This window comes from Neolamprologus brichardi, chromosome 18, assembly GCF_056152115.1.
Source record: "Neolamprologus brichardi isolate AB-2024 chromosome 18, ASM5615211v1, whole genome shotgun sequence".
Lineage (NCBI taxonomy): Eukaryota > Metazoa > Chordata > Actinopteri > Cichliformes > Cichlidae > Neolamprologus > Neolamprologus brichardi.
In genome coordinates, this window is record NC_142121.1 from 6388129 (window position 1) to 6411136 (window position 23008).

The 23008-nt window shown below is 40.4% G+C and overlaps 1 protein-coding gene across 5 annotated transcripts in view; it reads left to right on the forward strand.

The window, feature by feature from the left end:
- The window catches only part of LOC102797426 (disco-interacting protein 2 homolog C), a 242806-nt gene that overhangs the window by 130676 nt on the left and 89122 nt on the right, over window positions 1-23008 (forward strand). For all 5 annotated transcript variants that reach the window (XM_087832056.1, XM_087832058.1, XM_087832057.1 and 2 more), the window contains exons 3-5: window positions 5292-5402; window positions 7413-7538; window positions 17316-17648. In XM_087832056.1, the coding sequence (XP_087688182.1) occupies window positions 5292-5402; window positions 7413-7538; window positions 17316-17648 (570 nt within the window). The remainder of the gene's footprint in view (window positions 1-5291; window positions 5403-7412; window positions 7539-17315; window positions 17649-23008) is intronic.

Genomic DNA, 23008 nt, shown 5'->3' on the forward strand with positions numbered 1-23008 from the left:
CAACAAGTGTTCTCCTGTTTCATGACTCAGCAAACTGACCTGCTTTTACAGGCCTGTATATTCAGGTTTATCACATCATCACACTCTTTGTGATTATCTACAGGTATATACTGATTGCCTATCAGCCACTATGCTCTGTGACTATTTAGGCATATGGCTATTGGTGCCTACACACCACAGTAAACTGATTATCTGTGTCATACCAAGGTTTTTGTCATTGGCATATTGTTTCTGAAAGCAGGATATGTTTATATTTGTGACGGGTAACCGGAATAACTATGAATTACAGTGAAAGTGATGTAAACATGTACGCATTGTGGAATTCTGGTTAACACCTCAGACCTGAAAAATCAGACTGCTTTTTGAACGAAACAAAAGCCTCCAAGTCCTGTCTGCAGTGTTTGGCTTCATATTGTGAGGCGCACCTCCAGCCGCACTATGATATACCTCCCTTGAGGAAACACAGGCTTGTGGAAGCAAGTGCAAGTCTTCAGGAAAACATCTGCTCTCTCCATCAAGAAGTTGTTCTGTCGCACTGATCAGCACTGCATCTGTTATCTCTGATCCAAAGACGATCATAAAGGTCGTATCAAAGTCTCAGCCGCAGCAGAAAGGGCTGAACGGCAGAGGGATCTGCTGGTGATTCAGCAAAAAATCCAGCTGAGGATCGAGGAGATGAGAAAGATGTGAAGGCTTTTAAACAGGAGGAAGCTGTGATAAATCACTCTGCTGCAAATGCACTAAGGAACACCGAGAAGGTCTTCGTGGAGCACATCCGCACGACTGAGAAAACTATGTCTGATTTGATGGAGAAGATTGTTTTGCGGCAAAAGGCCGAAGCAGGTCTGTTCCAAAAAACTCGGGAGAAAGTGGAGGAGATTGCAGAGCTGAGAAGGAAGGATGCAGATTTGCAAAAGCTCTGTCAGGCTGAAGATCACACACATTTCCTGTTAAATTATTCCACGCTGTCCCGTCTCTGTGAATCTAGAGAACCACCCAGTATCAAAGTCCGACGTCTGCGGTACTTTGAGAAGGTTACAGTGGCTGTGTCAGAGTCCAGAGAAAAACTGCAGGAGGTTCTACGTGAAGAATCTGCAAAGATCTTACCAACCGTGACTGAACCAAATGTTGTTCCATTAAAACCACCTGAGTACTGGTCTCAGGCAGAGCCTAAGGTCAAGTCTCAAATGCGAGAACCGAAGATCAGAGCTGACTTTTTACACTACGCTGGATCCAAACACTACAAACCCCCATCTGGCATTAAATGAGAACAGAAAAGCAGTCTTTATGGTAGATGAACGGGATTATCCTGTCCATCCAGAGAGATTTGCATACACCTGGCAGGTCCTGAGTAAAGAGAGTTTGACTGGACGCTACTACCTGGAGGTGGAGAGTAGCCGTCTCCTACAAGAGTATCAGCTGAATGCGTGTTTGGGAGCAATGACAAGTCTTGGGCTTTAGACTGTTTCAAAAGTAGCTACGAATTCAAGTATAACAACATTAGAACCCCGATCACAGGTACCCTGGTCGTCCAGGGTGGGAGTGTACCTGGATCACAGTGCAGGTGTTTTGTCCTTCCACAGTGTCACCGATACCGTAAAACTCCTCCACAAAGTCATGCCGAAGTCCACTCAGCCGCTCTATATCGGACTTTGGCTTTCAGAAGGAGCCGCCGCTGAGCTGTTCAAGCTCAAGTAGGCGGGTCAGGCGCGATCAGGTTTGATGTTTAGCGCTTTGGTGTGGGAGCTACAAAAACCTTTCAACTGCAGAGCTCTGATTTCAGAAAACCTGTAACTACTGACAGAGTTGTAACCACTTCTACTTTGTAAACATTGTACGATGCCTCATGAATGTTCTCCTATGTTTACATTTATCTATTCGCATTTGCTGTAATACTTTTAACTACATTTTCTGAGAGGAAATAAAGTAATTTCGTACAAATTTATACATTTGGTGTAATATGAATATTTTCTTCATGTATGTTGCTGTTCTAGTTATTCTGCTGACTTCATTGAATGTATGCACATTCAGTATTGTGCATATAGCAAAGGCACAGTTGTGATCTGTCTGTGGTCTATAAAAGTTACTTTCTCACAGCACATTACGGTTGTCAGTCCTTCTTTCTTATGTAACGGGGAAAGAGGAATTACACCTTAAGGGAATGTCGTGCTTCAAGCATGCAAAACATTTGTTGCATTAGATGTCTGTAAGGAGAGGGCATTTTCTGTAAGAGCACATTATGGAATTTCCTGAAAGTGAAAAACCACATATAGTTCACTTGGTTTCTTCTTTAATTATATTGCTTCCTGAGCTTTTTAAAAAAGAATATGATTGCTATAATCAGCATTAACCATGTTGGTGTTGACACAGGATGATGTGCAGTGTTGATGTTCCTTTATTTGGCTTTTTACCCCCTCGTATCTTTCTCAACCAGCCAAAGGACAAAGAAGCTTAACTGTGTGAGTGTTTATTTCCAGCTTTCTCCCACAATCCAAAGACGAGCATTTTTTAAAGCAAGATGCTGATTATGAAGGAATTTTAGCTGAATTTAGTATATTTATCAAATTGGTTCAACAGACCCAATAGGTTCATCTAAAATGTCCATCATTTCTTTTTTTATCTAAGAATTTGAGAAAATATAAAAATGACTCATGTACATTTTTTATAGTGTGAAAAGCAAAAAGAAAAAATGAAGTTTTTTTGTTAGAATTAGTGGTTGATGTGAGTTGGAGGGAAAATCTGTGATTATTTTATGTGTTTTGTGAAAGTTTATTTATAAAACCTGCTGCTTGTAGATTTCAGGTCATACAAGTGTAACGCAAAGTTACACATTTGGATTAATAAATACTGTGGAGACTTGCTAATAGATCTCAGAACGTACATCAAAACATGCTGTCACCATGCAGTCTGTTTCTACTTGATGCGAAGCTTCTTATTTTTTTCTGTTTTTCCAGCCAGAGTGCTGCTGATCAAAGCAAATCTCTTATTTGTATAAATAAAATAAATTAAAGGCACACTACCCTGTGTATGAATTTAAGTTACTAAGCTAACTCAGTGTTTAGCACCGATGTGAGCACAGATGCGCTGCTCTGCTTTTATTCAGAGCGGGCTGTGAGCCACGCTGTTAACTTTAATTCAGGCCATTTTTAGCTTCTTTTTCTTTTTAATTTCCTGTTTTTGATGTGGGAACATCTTTAAATAGTGCACACTGGTGTACATTAGCCTGTAACCTTGAATGCATTAAGACATTATTTGAATGTTACAGCCTTCACTGTCTCTCGCTGTGTTTTATGCTCGGTATGTGCAGATTTTATTCATATGTTCTTCTCTATTGTTTATTTTCAGCCTATTTTTACTTATTATTGTAACTCTATATTATATTTAAGGTTTCTAATTGTGTACTTCCCTCCTCAGTAATAAATGATCATTTGATTTGTATTAAATGTTGTTGTCCAAGGAAAATGTGATTGGCAGAAATCCAGGATTAAGTGAGCGCTGTTGATGTCTTTCAGTGTTTTAGGTCGTGGTCTCATTACTGGTAACATGTTTGGATCATAAGTCACAGTCGCAGCTACTTCCTTGTATTTTTCTATCAGTGTCTGCAATGATATCTTGATGGCCTCACTGGTTTAACATCGATGACCTTTTCTATAGGTGTGTGAAAACACCTATAGAGACATGCACCACGACCTGCACATAAACAACTGTGCTTATAAAAGAAAGGATACAACATACAGTATATAAATATAAATATGGACTGGGTTTTGTCTAGTGCTTTTCTACTCAAACTGAGCACTCAAAGTGTTTCTATCCAACATTCAAACTCCGATCGAGGCATCAGAAAGCAAACTTGGGGTTATAAGTATCTTTGCAGACAGATTTGAGCAAATGGGGATTGAAGCACCAACCTTCAGATCAGCAGGTGACCTGCTCTGAATCCTGAGCTTCAGTTAGTTTTTGTTTTGTATTTTTGAGCTTTTCCATTATTGTATTATATGTAACAGGTTTGGCGTTACATAAAACAGCCCGTTGAACAGTTGTATAGCCTGTTTTTAGCAGCCAAATAGACAGCAGTGCAGTGTGTGTGCAGAACGAGTATAAGGAAAGGAAGGAGGATAAAGAGCTAGTTGACTGAATCAGGAGAACGGGAAATCCATCCTTCTCGGTTCCCCGGAGGAAACAAGAAGACGAGGTGTTTTCCAGATCTGTCGTTTATTCCTGTGCTGCCTGGTAGTCGTTAATGATTGGCTAATCAACTTTTAGCTTTTCGCCCGAGCAACAGCGGCACTCTGAGCCACGCTGAGAGCTCTAATGAAGACAGACGAGGGTAGAAGTATGAAGCTGAGATGGATGGTCATAAATCACCGGCTGTGGATCGGTTGTAGCTGTCAGTAACAGGGTGGTTATTATCATCAGACTTATTGATTGCTGTGTAGGGAGGTTGTTTTCTCCGAGTGAGTGTGTTTGTGCATGCTTAAAGATATGTGTGTTTGCACAAGTGTGAACCAAGACTGATCTGTTGTATATTTTTTAGATTTAGACGTTTAAATGCTTCTAGTTTTTTCTGATTTCTAATACAGATTTTTTTAGGAGACTAATAACTGTGTTGTGATAAAATAACTAAAGCCAGTCTTGCTTAAAGTAAGTGTGATAATTTACATCTGAGAACTCTGCTTACTTTTTGAATCATAAATTGTTGTGTCGACTGAGACGACATATTTTGCTTATTGTGCAAAAGTCTTGAGCCACCTGCCATTTCTCGACAAGAAATGGGAGCAGCGATTTATTGAACTGTGCAAACATTCATGGGAATACAGTATATGAGACAAAATCAGTGTTTTATACAAGGTCAAAGTCAATATTTTTTGACCACTTTTATTCTTCAACACAGCCTGAAATCTTGTAGACAAACCTTCTTTTCCTTTCTTGAAGTAGTCTCCATGAATTGGCCGCTTTCTCTGCTCTGGGGAGGCCAGTCTGTGGCTGATGGTGTTTCATGTGTTCTCAGGTTATGACTATTTTTAAAACAATATTCCACTCATGAGTATTTGTGACCAACAGTGGAGAGAATCACCTTGGTAGACGTTTTCACAGCTGACATTTGGGCTGGTGGTAGCAGGTGCAATCAAGTTTATTACCAGGCTTCCATTTGTTAATAGCTGCTTCTCATTAATCCTTGTCAGTCAGCGAGCAGGCAAAACACCAGGTGCCTTGAGATCGCTCGCCGAAATGTAATGTGACGATTGTTTATGTCATTAGATACAATTTTAATCAGCATCCCTGCGCCTTAGGAATGGATCCGTCCATGGGCCAGGAGAGGAGAACGCCCGTCACCCCGTCGTCGTCCTCCCGCTACCACCGCCGGCGGTCTTCTGGCTCCAGAGACGAACGTTACAGATCAGGTGAGAGGCAGGTTTTGACCTCTGACCTTGTTGGCGTTTAGTTGTGTCCCTGTTATCTTTCAAATATGCCTCAAAAATAGTTACGATGTCATCAATCACAGAGAAATATTTGTTCACGACTGTTAGAGAAGTGAAAGGTAAATTTAAACTTCCCAGCTTCTCCCAGTAAAGTCGACTGATTATAATTTGGAGTTCTTGACTGAATAAATTTAAATATCATTGATGAAATCAGGTTTAATAACTGCTATAACTTAGCACTTCATATTACTTTTATGCAAATACATGTACTTGTATTTCAGGTCAGGCAAAACTGATTAGTGTTTGGTGGTTTTTGGATAGATTTTGGCCTCTGAAGGTCTTGAAGTATATTGCTACCAGCTCTGATGACTTTCTCTGACATCAGGAAAACCACATCTTCGTTGATATCCTGCATCTTCTTGCTACATGCAGAACGAGCTACAACAAATCCAGTGTTTGCTTTATCTGTGCAATGAGCTCCTGACAAATCTTCCACAGCTCTTGTAAGATGCGGTTCAGTTTCGTTCCATCTGGTGTTTACTAAAGATTAATACAGGATTAACTCAGGATTTCAATCTTTTCAGTGGCGTCTTATTCAAAAGTAATTTGTAGGAATTTGTTCTACTGACATCAAGCGATGTAATACAGATAGACAGGAAACCAATAAGAAGAGAAACAATGTGATGTTGTAAAGCTTGAATTCCTTGACAGGTGGTGAAACTGGGCTGACTTTATTATTATGTCCCTACAAGCTGTTGGAGAATAGAAGCTATTAAAGTTTGATCTGATGCATAATAAATCCTTACAAAACCCGTTTAACCCAATGAACTGAAAAAGAAGAGCCATGTGAGCACCTTTAAATGCCACATGCTCGCTTTCACACACTGCACAGTCACTCAGTCAACCGGGAGACAATAAATGTGCACTTGAGATTTAAATTACCTCTGTTCCCCTTACACAAGCACATCCACAAGCCAAACAACCGGACATCTGTGAGCCCCGTTTGTTCTGACTAATGTCTTAATATGTCACTATGGGGCCAAACGCCCGTTTGCTCTGGTGGCGTTTGCCTTTTTTTGGCAGTGGGCACAATTCAAACAAACCCAGCTGTGGCTCTGTTTGCAGCACTTTCTCACTCTTAAAAACACAAATTTACAAAACATCTTCGCCGACACGCCCTGCACCTAATCCAGTCAGAAACCACAGGGCCTCATGGGAGCTGCTGTCAGGCTGGGAATGTTTGTGCACGTAAACTAAATGAGAATAAATGGGAACATGGTGCTCGTTGTAAAGAGAACCGTGCAGCACAAACACAGAGAAACACAGAGGATAGTCCTGCTCTTGTTTGCTGCTCTGTGTGCTGCTGCTGCAGGATGGACTTTGCACTGGACATCAGAGCTCTTAGTGCATGCATGATAACATATGATGCATAATTAAACCTTTTTTAAATGTGATATTATGTAACTAAATATTATAGAATGCTTTTTTTAAAGGAACTTAAATGCTAATAAGGGGTCAATTTAGCCTGTTGCTAGGAAACATGCAGTACTTTAGCGGCTAAAGAGCCACAGGTATACATAATAAGACATATACTATATGTATTAATTCATCCTCTCCCAGTTACATCAGTCGACTGCTCTCCAGCCCTGATGTTTGACGGTACGTTGGTCTAGGAGTAGTTTGGGGACAAAAATATGTATAGTGTATTATACTAAGAAGCTTTTAAATTCACAATTCTCACTTTGTATTATAGATGCTATTATAGATGCTAATAAATGCTGGGGGAAACCAGTAACCTCTTATTTTGGATAGTAATTTTAGAGTAGAGTAATTTTCATTTGTGCCGACAAAAAGGAATTCAACAGCTAACACCGAGTTAGCTCACTGAAGTGTAGTTTTAAAAACCATCTCTGATTATTATCTGATCATTCGTTGTATCACTGTGAGAAGGAACTAACAGAGACTTTTTATACGTCCTGCATATGTTTCCAGATGTGCACACTGAGGCGGTGCAGGCAGCCCTGGCAAAGCACAAAGAAAGAAAGATGGCGGTGCCGATGCCTTCGAAGAGGCGGTCGCTTGTGGTCCAGAGCTCCATGGACGCCTACACACCACCAGGTAAAGGACGCACTAAACTTTCACATTTGAAGCCAATGAACCAAAATGATCATTTTAATAATTAGTTTTCATCCCCTGATCCTGACTGTGTGCATATTGTGAATGAATTCTGACAATACCAGGAGTTCAGCTGCTTTTTCAATAATACCAACTAATGAAAAGAACCAAAGGAAGCTCAAACGGCAGGAGCTGTGAACTTGTGAGGCTCAAACTCAAAAGAAAACAGAAAGACATCTTTGTGTACTATTGATATAAAAAAAAGTGTATTTTTACTCTACCAATACTGAGGCAGAAACGGTACACTTTGTTTGGTTGTAAGTACTAATGGAAAAGTTAATATACTAGATAAAGGATGGAAGGTGGAGCTGCCAGGCAGGAGGAAAAGAGGAAGGGTTCAGAGGAGGTACATGGATGTAGAGAAGGACATGCAGAGGAGGGTGTTAGGGATATGGCAGATGAGTCGATGTGGTTACTCCTGAAGGGAGCAGCTGAAAGAAGAAGAAAATTCATCTAAAAGATCAGGAAGTTTTGATGTGTTGTGTTTAACCCTTTAAAGCCGGTCGGAGCAGGCACGCTCTGTTTTGCGTAACTATTTTTAAATCCCGGTAGCTCTGCAACCACGTGAGCTAGCGCAATAATTTTTTTTGCATATGAAACCGGAGGAGTTGTACTTACATCTTATGCCATCAGCTTGTCCTCGGTCACAGTTTCCTTCCACATATAGCTTTGCAAAAACTGCATAAAAAGCACTTGCAGCAACAAAAACATAATATTCCAGAAACACGCTTTGCCGATCCGATCAGCTGTTTGTAACACTTCCTCCATTGGAATAGACGTCAGCGCGAACTTTTGCATGTCCGCCATGTCCTGCCCGGAACCGGAAGTGACGTCATTTTCGCGGAAATTTAGTATGTAAATGTAAATGTAGTTTTTTTACCATCAGGGCCTCATGAGCCTATACTGGTGTTTTAAAAAGTTATCTTTGACTTTATGACTGTCTGTGTCGTTTCTGGGATGCTTAGGACTCATATTGCACTGCTGGAAATAGTTTATTTTGATGCATATGCTGCTTTTTTGCAAATTTGCATTATAATATTTATTTTCGTTTTTCCTGCAGTATATAAAAATTGGTGTATTTCAAAAATAAAACTATGAAGACACTCAAAATAAATTTCCTGTGGTTGGAAACTATTTTGTGCAACTTTTTTGTATTTACAGTTTTGAGGGATAAGCCTCTTAAATTTCTCTAACTAGAAATATATGTTAAAAAACAAAAACGATTTTCAATTTTTTTGTAGTTTATTGCACTTTTTTGCAATTTATGTAATTACTATGCACTTAATGCAGACATATTATTAAAATCTGGGCTGTAATGGTTATATTGATGTATATCAACTTGAAATGCTCCCATAAATGGCTCCACAGCATGTAAACATATAATATAAGCTCTGGCGGACTTGGTTCTATGGTAGGTCTTAAAGGGTTAAACACTGGGCAAGGTCAGTTTCTGACATGTTGGTGGCACTGCAGGAAATATTTTTGGTGATTTTCAGAGTCGGTAAGATTTATACTCCACCACTACAAAATATCAGCAAAAAATTGATCAAAATCAAAATGTTTTTCACAAAGAGACAGAATGTAAATATCTATAGATGCTATCTCATATATTCAGTGGCTTCATGTTTATTCTGGCTCTGTCTCTCTGCAGAAGAGGCTGTAAGTTACACTGGTTTCCTCAGAAGGTGTCTCCTTTAGGCCTGAAATGAAAAGCCCGTGAAATGTCACGTTATAGCCCGCCATCTGTCACATCTGCCGACTTCGGGATTCAAGCTGTCAGTCGAGTTACTCGGTCATTGACTGACTCTGGCAGCAGCTGGCAAACCGCCATGCTCATTTGCAAATGTGATTTCCGTTTATGTTGATGCACGATGATTTTTAAATTTCAATCATTTACCAAAAATAAAGAAAAGATCAGTTTGCATTAATATTAAACAGAAGAAATCCCCCAAGAGCAGAGGAGCAGCTGTAGTATCGATCTCCGTGTGGTAGTGACATTGGTAATGAATGAATAGGACGTCATTGACTGACGTGTCGGCATCTTCTATAAAACCTGGAGATGAATGGGTGCTCTGTATGCTAACAGCAGTGCAGGAAACGTGAACCACTTTATTTTGCTCATTAGAAAGTAGATTTCTCTAAGTTCTCGCATCAGATTGGTCAGCTGGAAGACATCTTTAGCAACGCAGAGGACGGCGATCATTCATTCTGGACGATCGATGCAAAATATCACTTTTCCAGCACAATAATCTCTCATTGTATCGTAATTTCAGTTTTTACAGCTCAATCGTTCTTTATGGGTTAATCTTTAAATTCTTAATGAGCAGATTTATGAAGTACAGCTCTGCTAGAGCGGGACGTGGAGGAAGGATTTTTCATGTCACAACCAGACCTGCTGTGTTACACTCGGCAACATCAGACGGTGGAGACGGTGGAAGGGTCTGAAATACAGAATCATTTGTGTGGATCGTTTATCGCCTTAGATACCATGGTTACTCTAAAATCTCGAATGCTTCTGGTCAATATAACCTCAGCATAACTACACAAATACAAACAGTTTTCATGTTTCCGATAAATGAGAAATATCTTATAATATATATTCAAAAAAACCTTGTGTTAGCTGTAAAACACACTAACAGCTGAAAACAAGGTAAAACAGTGCCCAGTATTACCTGTTTGACAGAGCTATTTATTGCATATACTGATTGGTTTTCTTTCCAAATCCCATATTTATAATATCACCAGAAACACACTAATTATCGAGTAATACGTTTAGTTGCCTCAGCTAAAGTTAAAGTCACTCCCTTCACTCCTCCATCAAAGTTTGGCCAATAAGCTCATATTTCAATAATGTCAAACAGTCACAGACTAACAAAGGGCAGAAGCTTCATTTTAAATCACTGCCATACATTAAGGACGTCGGTATTGCAGATAATGCATTGCTAGAGGATCCATCGTGATGTATTGCCATATGAATTACTTGTTGCTCCATGTCTGTTTTGAAGATTACAGAAACCTTGCAGTATAGATCAGTTTTCCTGTTTTGTTTGTGCAGGACTCTGTTTGGCCCACAGGGTTTTATCTTCTGAGCGTTAGCATCGATGCAGGGAGCAACAACTCTATAAATCCCCTTTGTTGCCTCTTCAAATATCTGCGATTGGACTTTTCAGTTAGTGGAGTGTTGATGGCGTATGAAATGCCTGAAATACGATGGGCACAGATTTTCCTTCTCCCTCACAAAGCATTTCTCTAGTAAACATTGGGAATGCTCTATGTCAATACATGATAGATGGAGCTTGTTTTTAAAGGATGCTTCACAGAGGCGCTGGTGTCCCCGTAGCGTGCAAACTAGGATGTGTCCTTTGGCGAAGGTGGCAGTCGTCCATGTCTTTATTCCACTGGTGTTGTTTAATGAGAGTGTTAATGAGGCCATTATATCTTTGGCTGCAGGGTTGAGCTTCACTGAGCAACTAGACATGATTTACACTAACAGCTCTGAGAAGAACCACAGCGGTGAAAGACGTAAATAAGGAGCCTCGTTTTGATCAGTTGAAGCAGAATGTCCAAAGGCTGCTTCCTCATGGCGATCCACTTCATTATCACTTCATTATTTTCAGTTTTTTTGTTTGTTTGTTTGAATGGAGACACCAATTTTACTATTTTCACATCTCCAGCTGCCCCCTGTCAGGCTTCCCTTGTCCTTGCTCTTCATCCAACATATTCTTTTTATTTCTTCCCTTCATTCTCCCTCTCACTCTTCAGCTCTCCTTAACAGCCCATCTTAACCAAAATTAGAAGCAGATGGATCCATGCCCCCACACCCCACCTCTAGTTTGTATATATCCCTCTGATTGCATATATTTCTCCTGTTTATTATTTATTGCTGCTGTCTTACTATTTATATTTTATTCCTGCACAGTTGGTGTGGATAATAATAACAATAACAATACACATCTATTCTATTCTATTCTATACTATGTCCTGTGATGTACAGCAACACATTGATGGTAAAAACTTGTTACATAAATCAGTTTTATTCAGTTAATTCCTCTTTGGATACACAGCAGTCAACCACAACACTGAAACCCCTGATAGTTAAATCAATAACTGATTATCTTGTTACAGAGGCACCTGTTATGTGTTGGGCTCTAGGTGGTAAAATAACAATCAGTGCATCTATTTTATTGGAAGCTTGGGAATGGGCAAGTGTCTGATTGACTTTGATCAGGGTGAAAATGTAATTGCTGAATGACGGGGTTAGGGTATCTTCTAAATGACAGCACTTGTTGGATGTTTGTTGTATTTAGGGGTTATTACTTACCAAAGGTTGTCATTGGACTTAAAACAGGTTAACTGGTGACAGGGTGATGAAGCGTCCGGGCCCTTTGAGGTGCATGGCTGTAATGGCCGGGCTCGCTTAAGCACAAGTTGGTGGCAATGATAGAAACTTGTCAGCACATACAAAACACCCATAGACTCCTGCCAACCACTGAAGGCAGCTGAGTGTCAATATTTAACTAGTATGAGGTGGGTGAATGTAACGTGGTATCTGACTATTATTAAATCTTAATTCTGGTGCCAATTTTTAGAAGCGTAAATAGATTTAAGTCTTTACTTCCCACAATATTTAATATTAAAACATGTAGAAAATAACCTTTAAATGTACATTCATTCATTTTTTGAGGTTATTTCATCGAAAAACAGACTCACAAATATACATTGATTACTGTGCAATTATATTATCCAACAAACTGATGCATTTTCTCATAAACTTAGAATTAATCCATTAAATAGAAAAAGGAGCGGGTGTCTGTTTGTGGAAGCCGCCACATTCCCCCACCATCTTGAAAATACTGGCTGAGATGCACATCACAGTTCCACCTAATCATCCACTTCATCTCCTGAACTCAAGTCAGGGCTCTAACAAATAAAAACGTGCATAAACATGAATATTTATTCCCAATACTGTCACAATTACTTATTGTCAGCACATTAGACCCTCCCGTCTTTAGACAGCTGACAACTGGGAATACCAACAGCCAGTTATAGGGTAACATGTTTTTATCCTAAAAATCAATCTTTCACTGTGATGAAAAAAATAAATACATACATTACATTCTCACATTGTATGAGAATTATTTGTCTGTCCAAGTCCAGCAATGTTTAGGAGATTTTAAAGAAAGTTTTGCTAATAGAAGCTAACAGAGGCTAACAGCTGCTAACAGAGGCTAACAGCTGCTAACAGAGGCTAATGGCAGCTAACAGAGGCTAACGGTAGCTAACAGAGGCTAACAGCAGCTAACGGCAGCTAACGGCAGCTAACAGAGGCTAACGGCAGCTACAAAAACAGTAGCGCTTTGAGAGAAAAGCACAGGATATCCTCAACAGCTCAACTCAGTGTTGCTGTCACTTGCAGAGGTGAGCTTCACTGATTCATCCACTCGTATCAGTTTTTCGTCCTCCTCCAGAGTAAATAGACGCGAACACCATCTGAGGTAAACAGCGGACTGCCGGTCTACATTCACTAGAGATAAACAGCTGTAAGACTTTTTTGTCTCACAGCAGCCACCATAGCTAAGAAATATAGAAGAAACTCTGCGATCTGCAATCTTCTGACATCTAGTGGTGCGATTTTATAAACTGTACCTTTTTAAAGGAAACAAAAACTTAATAATCTGCAAGAAAGATGATGTCATTGCTGTTTACCTTGTCTGTGGGTTTTCTGTATCTTAAACAACAGATGAAGATTTGGTTTAAAAAAAAAGTCATAAAATTAAATGGGACATCTGGCATTATTCTATATTTGCTCAGTGCTTTCTGGCTCTCTCTAGCTCAGGCACTCCTATGATTATCTTTGGCAGTCCCACTGCTTCCTGCTGAATACACAAATCTTTCAACAAATTGTTTTGGTTTTTTTCCTGGCAAAAAAGAAAAAAGAAAAAAATGCTCAGTGATTTCCCCAAACAGCTGAGGACTATTTGTAGTGATGGATTAACACACATTTACTGCTTGAGTGATTATTTGGGGCAGCAGGGCGATATATGTAGGACCGAGTCGAAGTAAATTATGTCTTCTGAAAAGAACACATCAGTCAATGCAACAGTGTAACTCACTTTGTTTTTAGCAGTTCCTGGACAAACAATGGACCTCTGTGCCTAAGGGGATGATGGCTTTGGATGCAAAATACCTGTTTGTATTGAATCTTATGGAAAGAGACCAGTATTGACTTAATGCTAGTTAGCTAGCATTGATGCATGCCAGACTGATGATGATAAATAAATTGCTGACCACAGTTTCACTGAAACAGAATCTTAACCCAGCTCAATTTTTATAATTCAAAATGGCAATGAAACCTTTGTTGAGCAGACTTTTTGCAAGACTCACATGCCACATGCTTCAAATGTGCATACGCTTTTTCTGCAAGAATGTTCATAATACTACACACAAACACACGTCTACGTGATTTCCGGGTATTTTTACTGTTGTGCACAAATGAAGATAAACAAGCTGCACACGTGACACACAAACTGCACATAATTCATCATGCAGATTTAGAAAGCCCTTGTGGGAGCATTAAAGGCAGTCGCACACATACAGGCACATGTGCGCACGCAGCCACACACACATTTCTGTCAGCCAGCGAGGTTCATGCGAGGACAGCCGAGTCGTGCGTTGCTGAGCAGCGTGTCGTATCGTGCAGAGATGACAAGTGAGAGAGGCCTCTGATGTCCTTTCATCGGGCTTTGACTGATTTTCACAGCTGCATTTTCTTAATTTTTCCAACGCGTCGTGAAATGTATTTCTGTGGAACCGCTTTGTCGCTTTCTCGTTTCTCTTCCTGCATTTTTCTGAGTATTTGCTTCGTAAGTCAGCTGGCAGCGTTGCGCTTTCAATATATTTTGTCACTGGAAGTCTCCCCATCTCGTTATGAGCAGGATAACGAGATCCACATTCATTAATCACGTGTGTTAGCACAAAGCATCATGGGAAGACTACATCCAGTCACATGGTGTTTTCTAGTGCTGTCAGCTGTATCAATGACTTTCAAAGTCTTGATTGCACACGTTAAACTGTAAAAGCGAAAAAAACAACCCACCATAAAAGCTCTAGTACACTGATTATATTTTTTTTCTGCTTTCAAATTCAATTCTTCTTCTTTTTAAGAAATACACAGCTTGGGCATCAAACTCTACATATTTATATTATTTGACTCTAGCTTTGCAGCTCCTCCTGCAGTGCACTGTTTGAAACGAGCTGTTTAAGCCCTCTTCACCTTTAAACCAGTTTTATCCTGATTGGCTAGTCTTCACTAACAAAAGGTTTGCATGGTGGGTGTTGGAGGCTCACAGTGCCTGAGACCAAATTGAGGATCTCCCGTCTGTATATCATACAAAGGATTTGTGTAGACGTGCTTTCATGTTAAGCTTCTTATTGATGTTTTAAGATTTGATTTACTAACACAGGAACACTGACAAAACTCTGATGTCTTACACTGAAACATTTATTGTACTAAGATCAGGGAAAATTACTGTATAATCTGCACGAGTTCGAATGGTAATGTAAATCTTATCCAGATAAGATTTAACTTTAGTTTAAGCAAAAAGCTGAAATCTTGTGTTTACTTTTCACCTAAGATTACACGAAGGTTGCTCCTCACAAGCTTTAGAGTCTGATTCATTATAGTTTTGCTAACGTCGCCACCAGAGATGGGCGTTACTGTAATCCGATTACTTTTTTCAAGTAATGAGTAAAGTAAGGATTACTATTGCAAAAACGGTAATTAGATTACCGTTACTTTCCCGTAGGAACGCTGCGTTACTGCGTTACTAAAACCGTGATTTTTTTTTTGCGAGAATGTCTCATGACAGTGACGTAAGCGAGTGCGACGTTTGTGCAGCTGTGTGCAGATCAACAGTGGATCATATATCGAGTGCGGGAGAGAGTATGAGCGTGCAGCGTTTAAAGCGTGGAAGTACTGACCTTACTTTGAGTTTGATTCCATAAAAAGTGACAAAAACATTAGTGTCCGTTGTGCGTGGGAAGAAAACTTCTTTTTACAGTGAAAAAAACCCCTAAACTTCCAAGCAAGCACAGAGTAGCTACGACGTAATGGGAAACTCACAGAGAAACTCGCGGATTCTTCCACTGACCGCTGCACACCTGCACCAGGGTAAACCTCCGCCTACCCCACTCCTGCTTTACAGGTGAAAATAGAGCAACAGGACCGCTAGTCTTTGACTTTATTTATTTTCTGCTGTGTTTTACTTGCATCTATTTGAAAGACTGAGTGTAAACACAAAAAATATTTTATGTGCTGGAATGTGCAGAAAATAGGTTTAAATATTAAACAAATTTCTTCCAGTCAGAGAATGTTGCAGATAATTAAATTTTTGCTTGATGCATAAAGTTAAAAGATTAAAACAATAAAACAAGTTTTAAAAAGAGACTTTTCCATTTGATTACATTTTATATGATGGATTATGCAGAAAAAGTAGAATTGGGCTGAAAGATCTATCACTTTATCACCTATTCAGGTTGTAAATCATGTTTTTAAAAAGTAACTAAGTAATTAATTACTTTTGAAAATAAGTAATCAGTAAAGTAATGGGATTACTTTTTTGGGGAAGTAATCAGTAATTAGTTACTGATTACTTTTTTCAAGTAACTTGACCAACACTGGTCGCCACGCTACCAAATTCTTACACATGCATCATAGCATGTAACGTGAAAGATGTCACTCTTAATGACCAACTTTATAAAATACTAAGCAAATGTGCAGGTCCCCCGTAGCTGATATTTAGCATCTTTCATTCATCTCATTGTTTTGGTTCACCACCTGCTCCTCACCCAACAGCAGACAGGAAGCTCTTCACCGGTCGCCCAGAGCTAAAAGCAGAATGAATACTGGAAACAAACATTAGTCCTCGTTGTTGTTTGTTGCTCTAATTTACCAGGTGTTTTGGTTTCACTTTGACCAACTTCAGCAGCTGATTCCATGTGGTTATTAAAACAAGAAAAACAAACCAAAGCATCAACTTCATAAATGTGAAGATGAACGCAGCTAAATGACAAAGTAAAGGCTTTGACTTCAACTGAGTGCAGGTTTTTCAGATGGTTTCACCTGTTGCATGTTTTCATTCCATATATGTGTGTGTACTAAAGTCAGTCACACTGGAGCGCAGCAAACCAGTTTAACCCTTTATCGGGTAAGGAACCATTTATAGTTAAAAAGATCAAACGTCTCATAGTGACACTCTTGGGTTGAAATATTTGAATTATCAATTTTTTTGTTTTTTTTATTGTTGGACTTTCCTCGTCAGTCGCACAATTACCTTCTCTCTGCATCTGCTCTGAGAGAAAACACACACGTGCACACTAATCGAGTACCTTTGAGTGAGTGTGTGTGTGTGTGAGAACTAGGTCAGCTTCTGTTGTTATTCATATCACCACTACTAGCCTCATAACGCCGTGGGCATTATGGAAATGCCATGCAAAACTTGCAGAAGCACACACCCGTGTACGCACACACGTCTTAGCTTTCACACGCACAAACAAGTTTGTGTTCCTCCCCTGCAGCGACTTTACGCAGAGGGGGGGAGTAGGACTTACACATCGACACCTCTGGTTGCGCCGGTGTTTAAACGAGATTGGAAAGATCCATTTTATTTCCACGGTTTGGATAAAACTTTAATGTCCATCCTCATCTTCTCTCTTCCTCAGACACCTCCTCAGGCTCAGAGGGCGAAGGTCAGGGGGACGGTGATGAAGAAGAGGGAGGAGAAGGTGAAGAAGAAGACGGAGGCGGCGGCGGAGGAACCTCGTCCAGCCAGGAAGGGAGCATAAGCATGGAGCACTGGATCAGCAGGGCAATCCACGGCACCTCCTCCACCACCACCACCACCTCGTCAACAGCCTCCTCGTCCTCGTCCTCCACACGCAGCGGCGGGAGCGGGGCAGCGGCTGGCAGGCTGGCTGACGTGCTGGCCCAGCATGTTCACATTTCCTCCTCGCACCACCACCGCCACCACCATCACCACCACCACCACAGTAAAGGTAGGCGACTTGGCGCAGTGCTGACATAACAGTCTAACTTTTGGTCTCGGCGTGGCCCACGGCGTCCTACAGGGAAAATAAAACGATCATTAGCAGTTAGCGCTGTGTCATTAATGTGAAGGCCAATGACTGCAGTGAGTCTGTAAAGCTGTTTAAGTCAGTTTCAACTGAAAGGGAACATTTTTAAACATGAATTCAATTCAATTCAGTTTTATTTATATAGCGCCAAATTACAACAAAAGTCGCCTCAAGGCGCTTCATAGATACAGAGAAAAGCCCAACAATCATATGACCCCCTATGAGCAGCACTTTGGCGACAGTGGGAAGGAAAAACTCCCTTTTAACAGGAAGAAACCTCCGGCAGAACCAGGCTCAGGGAGGGGCGGGGCCATCTGCTGCGACCGGTTGGGGTGAGAGAAGGAAGACAGGATAAAGACATGCTGTGGAAGAGAGACAGAGATTAATAACAGATATGATTCAATGCAGAGAGGTCTGTTAACACATAGTGAGTGAGAAAGGTGACTGGAAAGGAAAAACTCAATGCATCATGGGAATCCCCCGGCAGCCTACGTCTATTGCAGCATAACTAAGGGAGGATTCAGGGTCACCTGGTCCAGCCCTAACTATATGCTTTAGCAAAAAGGAAAGTTTGAAGCCTAATCTTAAAAGTAGAGATAGTGTCTGTCTCCCGAATCCAAACTGGAAGCTGGTTCCACAGAAGAGGGGCCTGAAAACTGAAGGCTCTGCCTCCCATTCTACTTTTAAATACTCTAGGAACAACAAGTAGGCCTGCAGAGCGAGAGCGAAGTGCTCTAATAGGGTGATATGGTACTACAAGGTCATTAAGATAAGATGGGGCCTGATTATTTAAGACCTTGTATGTGAGGAGCAGGATTTTGAATTCTGGATTTAACAGGAAGCCAATGAAGGGAAGCCAAAATAGGAGAAATATGCTCTCTCTTTCTAGTCCCTGTCAGGACTCTTGCTGCAGCTTTATCTAATGACGCCCTACAGTTATTCACCTTTAACTACAAACTCCGTTAGCAAAGGTGAAAGACCCTCGTCAAGGCAGCTTCAGCTAATCCAGACGATGTATACAAAAATACAAAGCTTCTATTAGCAGGTCTCGACACTCCTAACGAAATCAGACTCTTCTGGACAAACCAAAACAACCCAACCGCTCTAAGATTTAGATTTTTCCTCAAGTGTCCAATTTTGTTATGTTCGCCAAGTCGTGGTGTGTGCTTACTGTTACAAAGTTTCCAGTTATTCGTCTTTCATGTGGGACCAAATAGACAAACAGGACAGGGTTAATATTCACACACATTTAATCCAGATCATTGCTGAATTAAACATTGTTTTAAACATTATATGAAACTTAATCAGTTACAAATGACATCTTTCAACCCAAGAAGTTAATAAAAGTTAATTTTATTATGCAAAGCACAATATGGACTCTGAGACAGCTGCGTATAAAAACTAAAGCTCCCATCAGAGCACTGTTTCTTATATATTTTCCATTTTTCAGCTCCTCGAGAACAGAATAATAAAAATAAAGGATTTGATACTTTGTTGGAGACCTCAAATCCCCCTCAGACCCCTTGAAGGTCCTTGAATCCCAGACTTAAAAAAACCAGCAGCTGAACTTAAAACAGAAACTGTCTTGTAGTTTTTCTGACTAAAACTGAGTCAGCAGTTAATAAAAAATGTGCATCTACCGAGAGAATCTGGACGTACCGTTTCATCTTTGAGCTTCACAGTAAGATGTTGATGGCAGTGTTCAGCTCAAGGTCCTTTTTTCTTGTGTTCTTTGAGTTTGTAACTTACTGTGTGTGTTTGTGGCAGTTCTGCTGTCATTCTCCTGACAGCCACTTTTCTCCTCTTGTTTTGTTTCTGCTGCAGTTCCTGCGCTTTCCCCCCTACTGCTCCTTTTTCAGTTTTCATACATTCATTGAAAAATATTTTTGAGTCTCGTGACCTTGACGCCTGCACAAACTCAGCACATTCTGTAACGATTTAACAAAATCTGTCTCATCAGTAACAGTTTTTGCAGTGTCTCCGTTTACTTCCTTTTGACACATTTAAAGACACCGTTATACTGATGATCCTCATGCTTCATGTGCCAAAGGCCAGATAACAGCTGGAATCAAACCATGAGACCAGGATGTGTCACGCTTTTGTCATTTCTTATTCCTACTGTAGCATCCCCGGTTGAAAAGATGGTCTCTCAAACTGATGGTTCACAATCCTTTTATTAAACAGCCGTGTATGTGAACACACCGTAAGAGCTACAACATACAGAATAAAAGACTATTAGTAAATCAAACAGTGTGTTACCTTTAATCTTTTGACTTATTCATTAATCACAAATTAATTCTCTTTACCTTACATAGCAAATAACACTAAAACTTGTAAATTATTGCATATAACAGTGAAATCGTTGCATCGCTGCCTAAACATGACGAGCTACGTTAGCACCCTCTAGTGGGTGAAAACTTAGCCTTTATGCTTAGTAGCGGTCAGCAGCTATATGCTCCGTAAAACAACAAAATACATATCTACAGGACAAACTTTGTTACAAACCTTGTTCCCTCATCAACCAGGTGCTAAGAAACTGCTTTCAACTCAGTGTTGCACCTTAATAGCCGTTCTTTTTCCCATTCCCATCCATTAACCATAGAGCACACCTTCTCTCTGTGCATTAAAACTCGCGCTTCTGCCATATGGTTTACGCCACTTAATTTACGGCACCTTGTCGCTCTGTGACTTTCAAAATAAAAGCATCCGCTACAACAATATAATAGTCACTCATAACTTTACAAAACACTTTACAAAATATTAATGAGGTCATTTACACCTACTTATCAGATTTTTTTCTGGTATTCATACTGTTTGAATTGTAATTACTAGTATCTCTCGATCTAGACCGTACCAGCTACCACGATCATTAGGAAAACTGCTGACTTGACAGATATCCTCCACAAGGAGGGAAAGCCACAGGGGGTTGGTGAAAAGGCTTGCCGCTCAAAGCCGCATTGAAGCATATCGTCGGAAAGTTGACTGGGAGGGAAAACTGTGGTAGGAAAAGGTGCAGAAGCAACCGGGATGACCACAGCATTGAGAGGATTGTGATGACAAGTCGATTCAAGAACTTTGGAGAGTTTCAGCTGAGTGAGCGGAGGCTGGTGTCAGTATCTCAGAGCCACTACACACAAAGTCCTGATATCAAACCACTGCTGACGCAGAGACACCGTCACAGTATCTTATCTGGACTGAGGAGAAAAAGCACTGAACTGTTTCTCAGTGGTTCAAAGTCCTTTTTTCAGATTAAAGTCAGTTTTGTATTTTATTTTGAAATTAAGATGTTAAAGGCTGATGTCTGAAGAGTGAAGTTTCCACTAGGGATGCAACGATACCAATTTTTTCAAACCGATACTTGAATCTGAGTACTTGCCGATACAGAGTACAAAAAACGATACTTCTATCACACACACACACACACACACACACACACACAAATGCAATGAATTGGAAGACAGGTTTTATTATATTCCCTGCCGATAAAAAATAAATTCTTAATAAAAATGACCACAAAAAAATTTCAAGTGAAAAATAAGCACTTCTGTTAAATTATTGCAGAGTCTCCACATTGTAATTTAACAAAATATCACTGAACTATTGGCACTGTCTCGAGCTTTCAGAATAATAAATAAACACTTCTGTTTGGAATAAAATAAATACAAATTAGGTTTGCGAATAAAATAAACTTTTAAATTATTGCAGAGTGTCCATATTGTAAACAAACAAACAAAATAATTATTATAAAATAAATAATAAATAAAATAATAATTGGCCCCCTAGTGGCCAATCTGAAAAACTACAACAGAAATGACAAGCCACCCTCTGATTAATGAAATAAGTTGGTATTGGTTCTCGGTATCGGTTAACTTTTACGAGTATGAGTACACACACATTTTACAGTATTGGCCCCGATACCCGATACCAGTATCGGTATCGGTGCATCCCTAGTTTCCACAGTCTGTGAAGAGTTGGTGCTGTTGGTGCTCCACGGCGTTTTATCAAGTCTAAAGTCAACCAGAAGATTTTGGAGCTCTTTCTGCTTCCAGCTGATGATGAACCTTTTGCATATGGATGGTGTCATGATCGGGCGAATTACACACGGTAATTCGGCGTGCCCGTGTGGCGTGCTGGCTAGACCCAAACGCGGTGAAGGCTAGCGATGGGTTGGAACAGACACGCAGTTATTCTAGTAACGATCAGTGCACGAAGCGTGGCTTCGGAGCTGGCGAGCGGAGCCGGGATGAGAAAATGAATCGAGGGAAAACACTCACAGTTGCTGAATCAGGCGGACACTGATGTCGGCAAGGTTTTGGAGCTCCTGACATGAAGAGAACGATGTCTGAGCGGCGAACAGGTGGGTGGCGTCTCTCTTTTAAACCTGGCCCCGTGATCAGCTGATCACCAGCTGACAGATGGTTTGCCGACCGTGTTATTACTGGGCTAACTCGCCTGGCCTGAATCCCAGGGAGGATCTATCAAAGCAACCTGGACGTCAGTAACACCTCAGCAGACGCACCCTGACCTGATCAACTCCACACACCACTACACCGATACAGTAATTCTGTTAATGGAGCCTCAACCGAGTACTGAGTGTATAAATTAAATGAAACTGGACACGTCTATATTGTCAAACCTTCCTTTGAATGATCTTGAGAAATATTCTAATAAATAGAGGCACTGGATTTCTTATTTTAATGACCTATGAGCTTCAGATGCTTCAGTATATTACATGTAAAGGAAAAAGAAAATGAAGTTTATCATTTTAAATTAAATGATGAAAAAATAACCACCACAGCTTATTTAAAGTATTTCTGAGAACGTTTAGTAATATGTCTCAAAAGGATCAAGGCCCTGCAGAGGCTTGCTAGCCTGTACAAACTATACTGAGAATGGAAATGTGTTTTAAACCTCAGCAGGAGAAGCAAATATGACCATTCATCAATCAGAAATTCATTGTGACCTGTCAGGATGCTGGGGCGATGTTATTTAGTGGACATTTCTGTTCTCTTTCCTCTTCCTGTCTGGAGAATTTTCACACAAACTATTTAAGCATACCTGCCAAAGGACTGAATGCGATTTTCCCAGCACACCGTTTCCCTGCAAAACTGGGAGGGCAGGACATTCTGCCAGCGCTACAGCAGGGTGGAAGTTGGTTTCCAGCAGCTTCAATTCATGTCGAAAACACGGTGCAAAGATGAAAGTGGAAAACTGGCTCGCTGCTGCCACAGAAACCCATTTGTGCATTTCCCTGACAGCCGAGGACTGAATGCTCTGGCGGA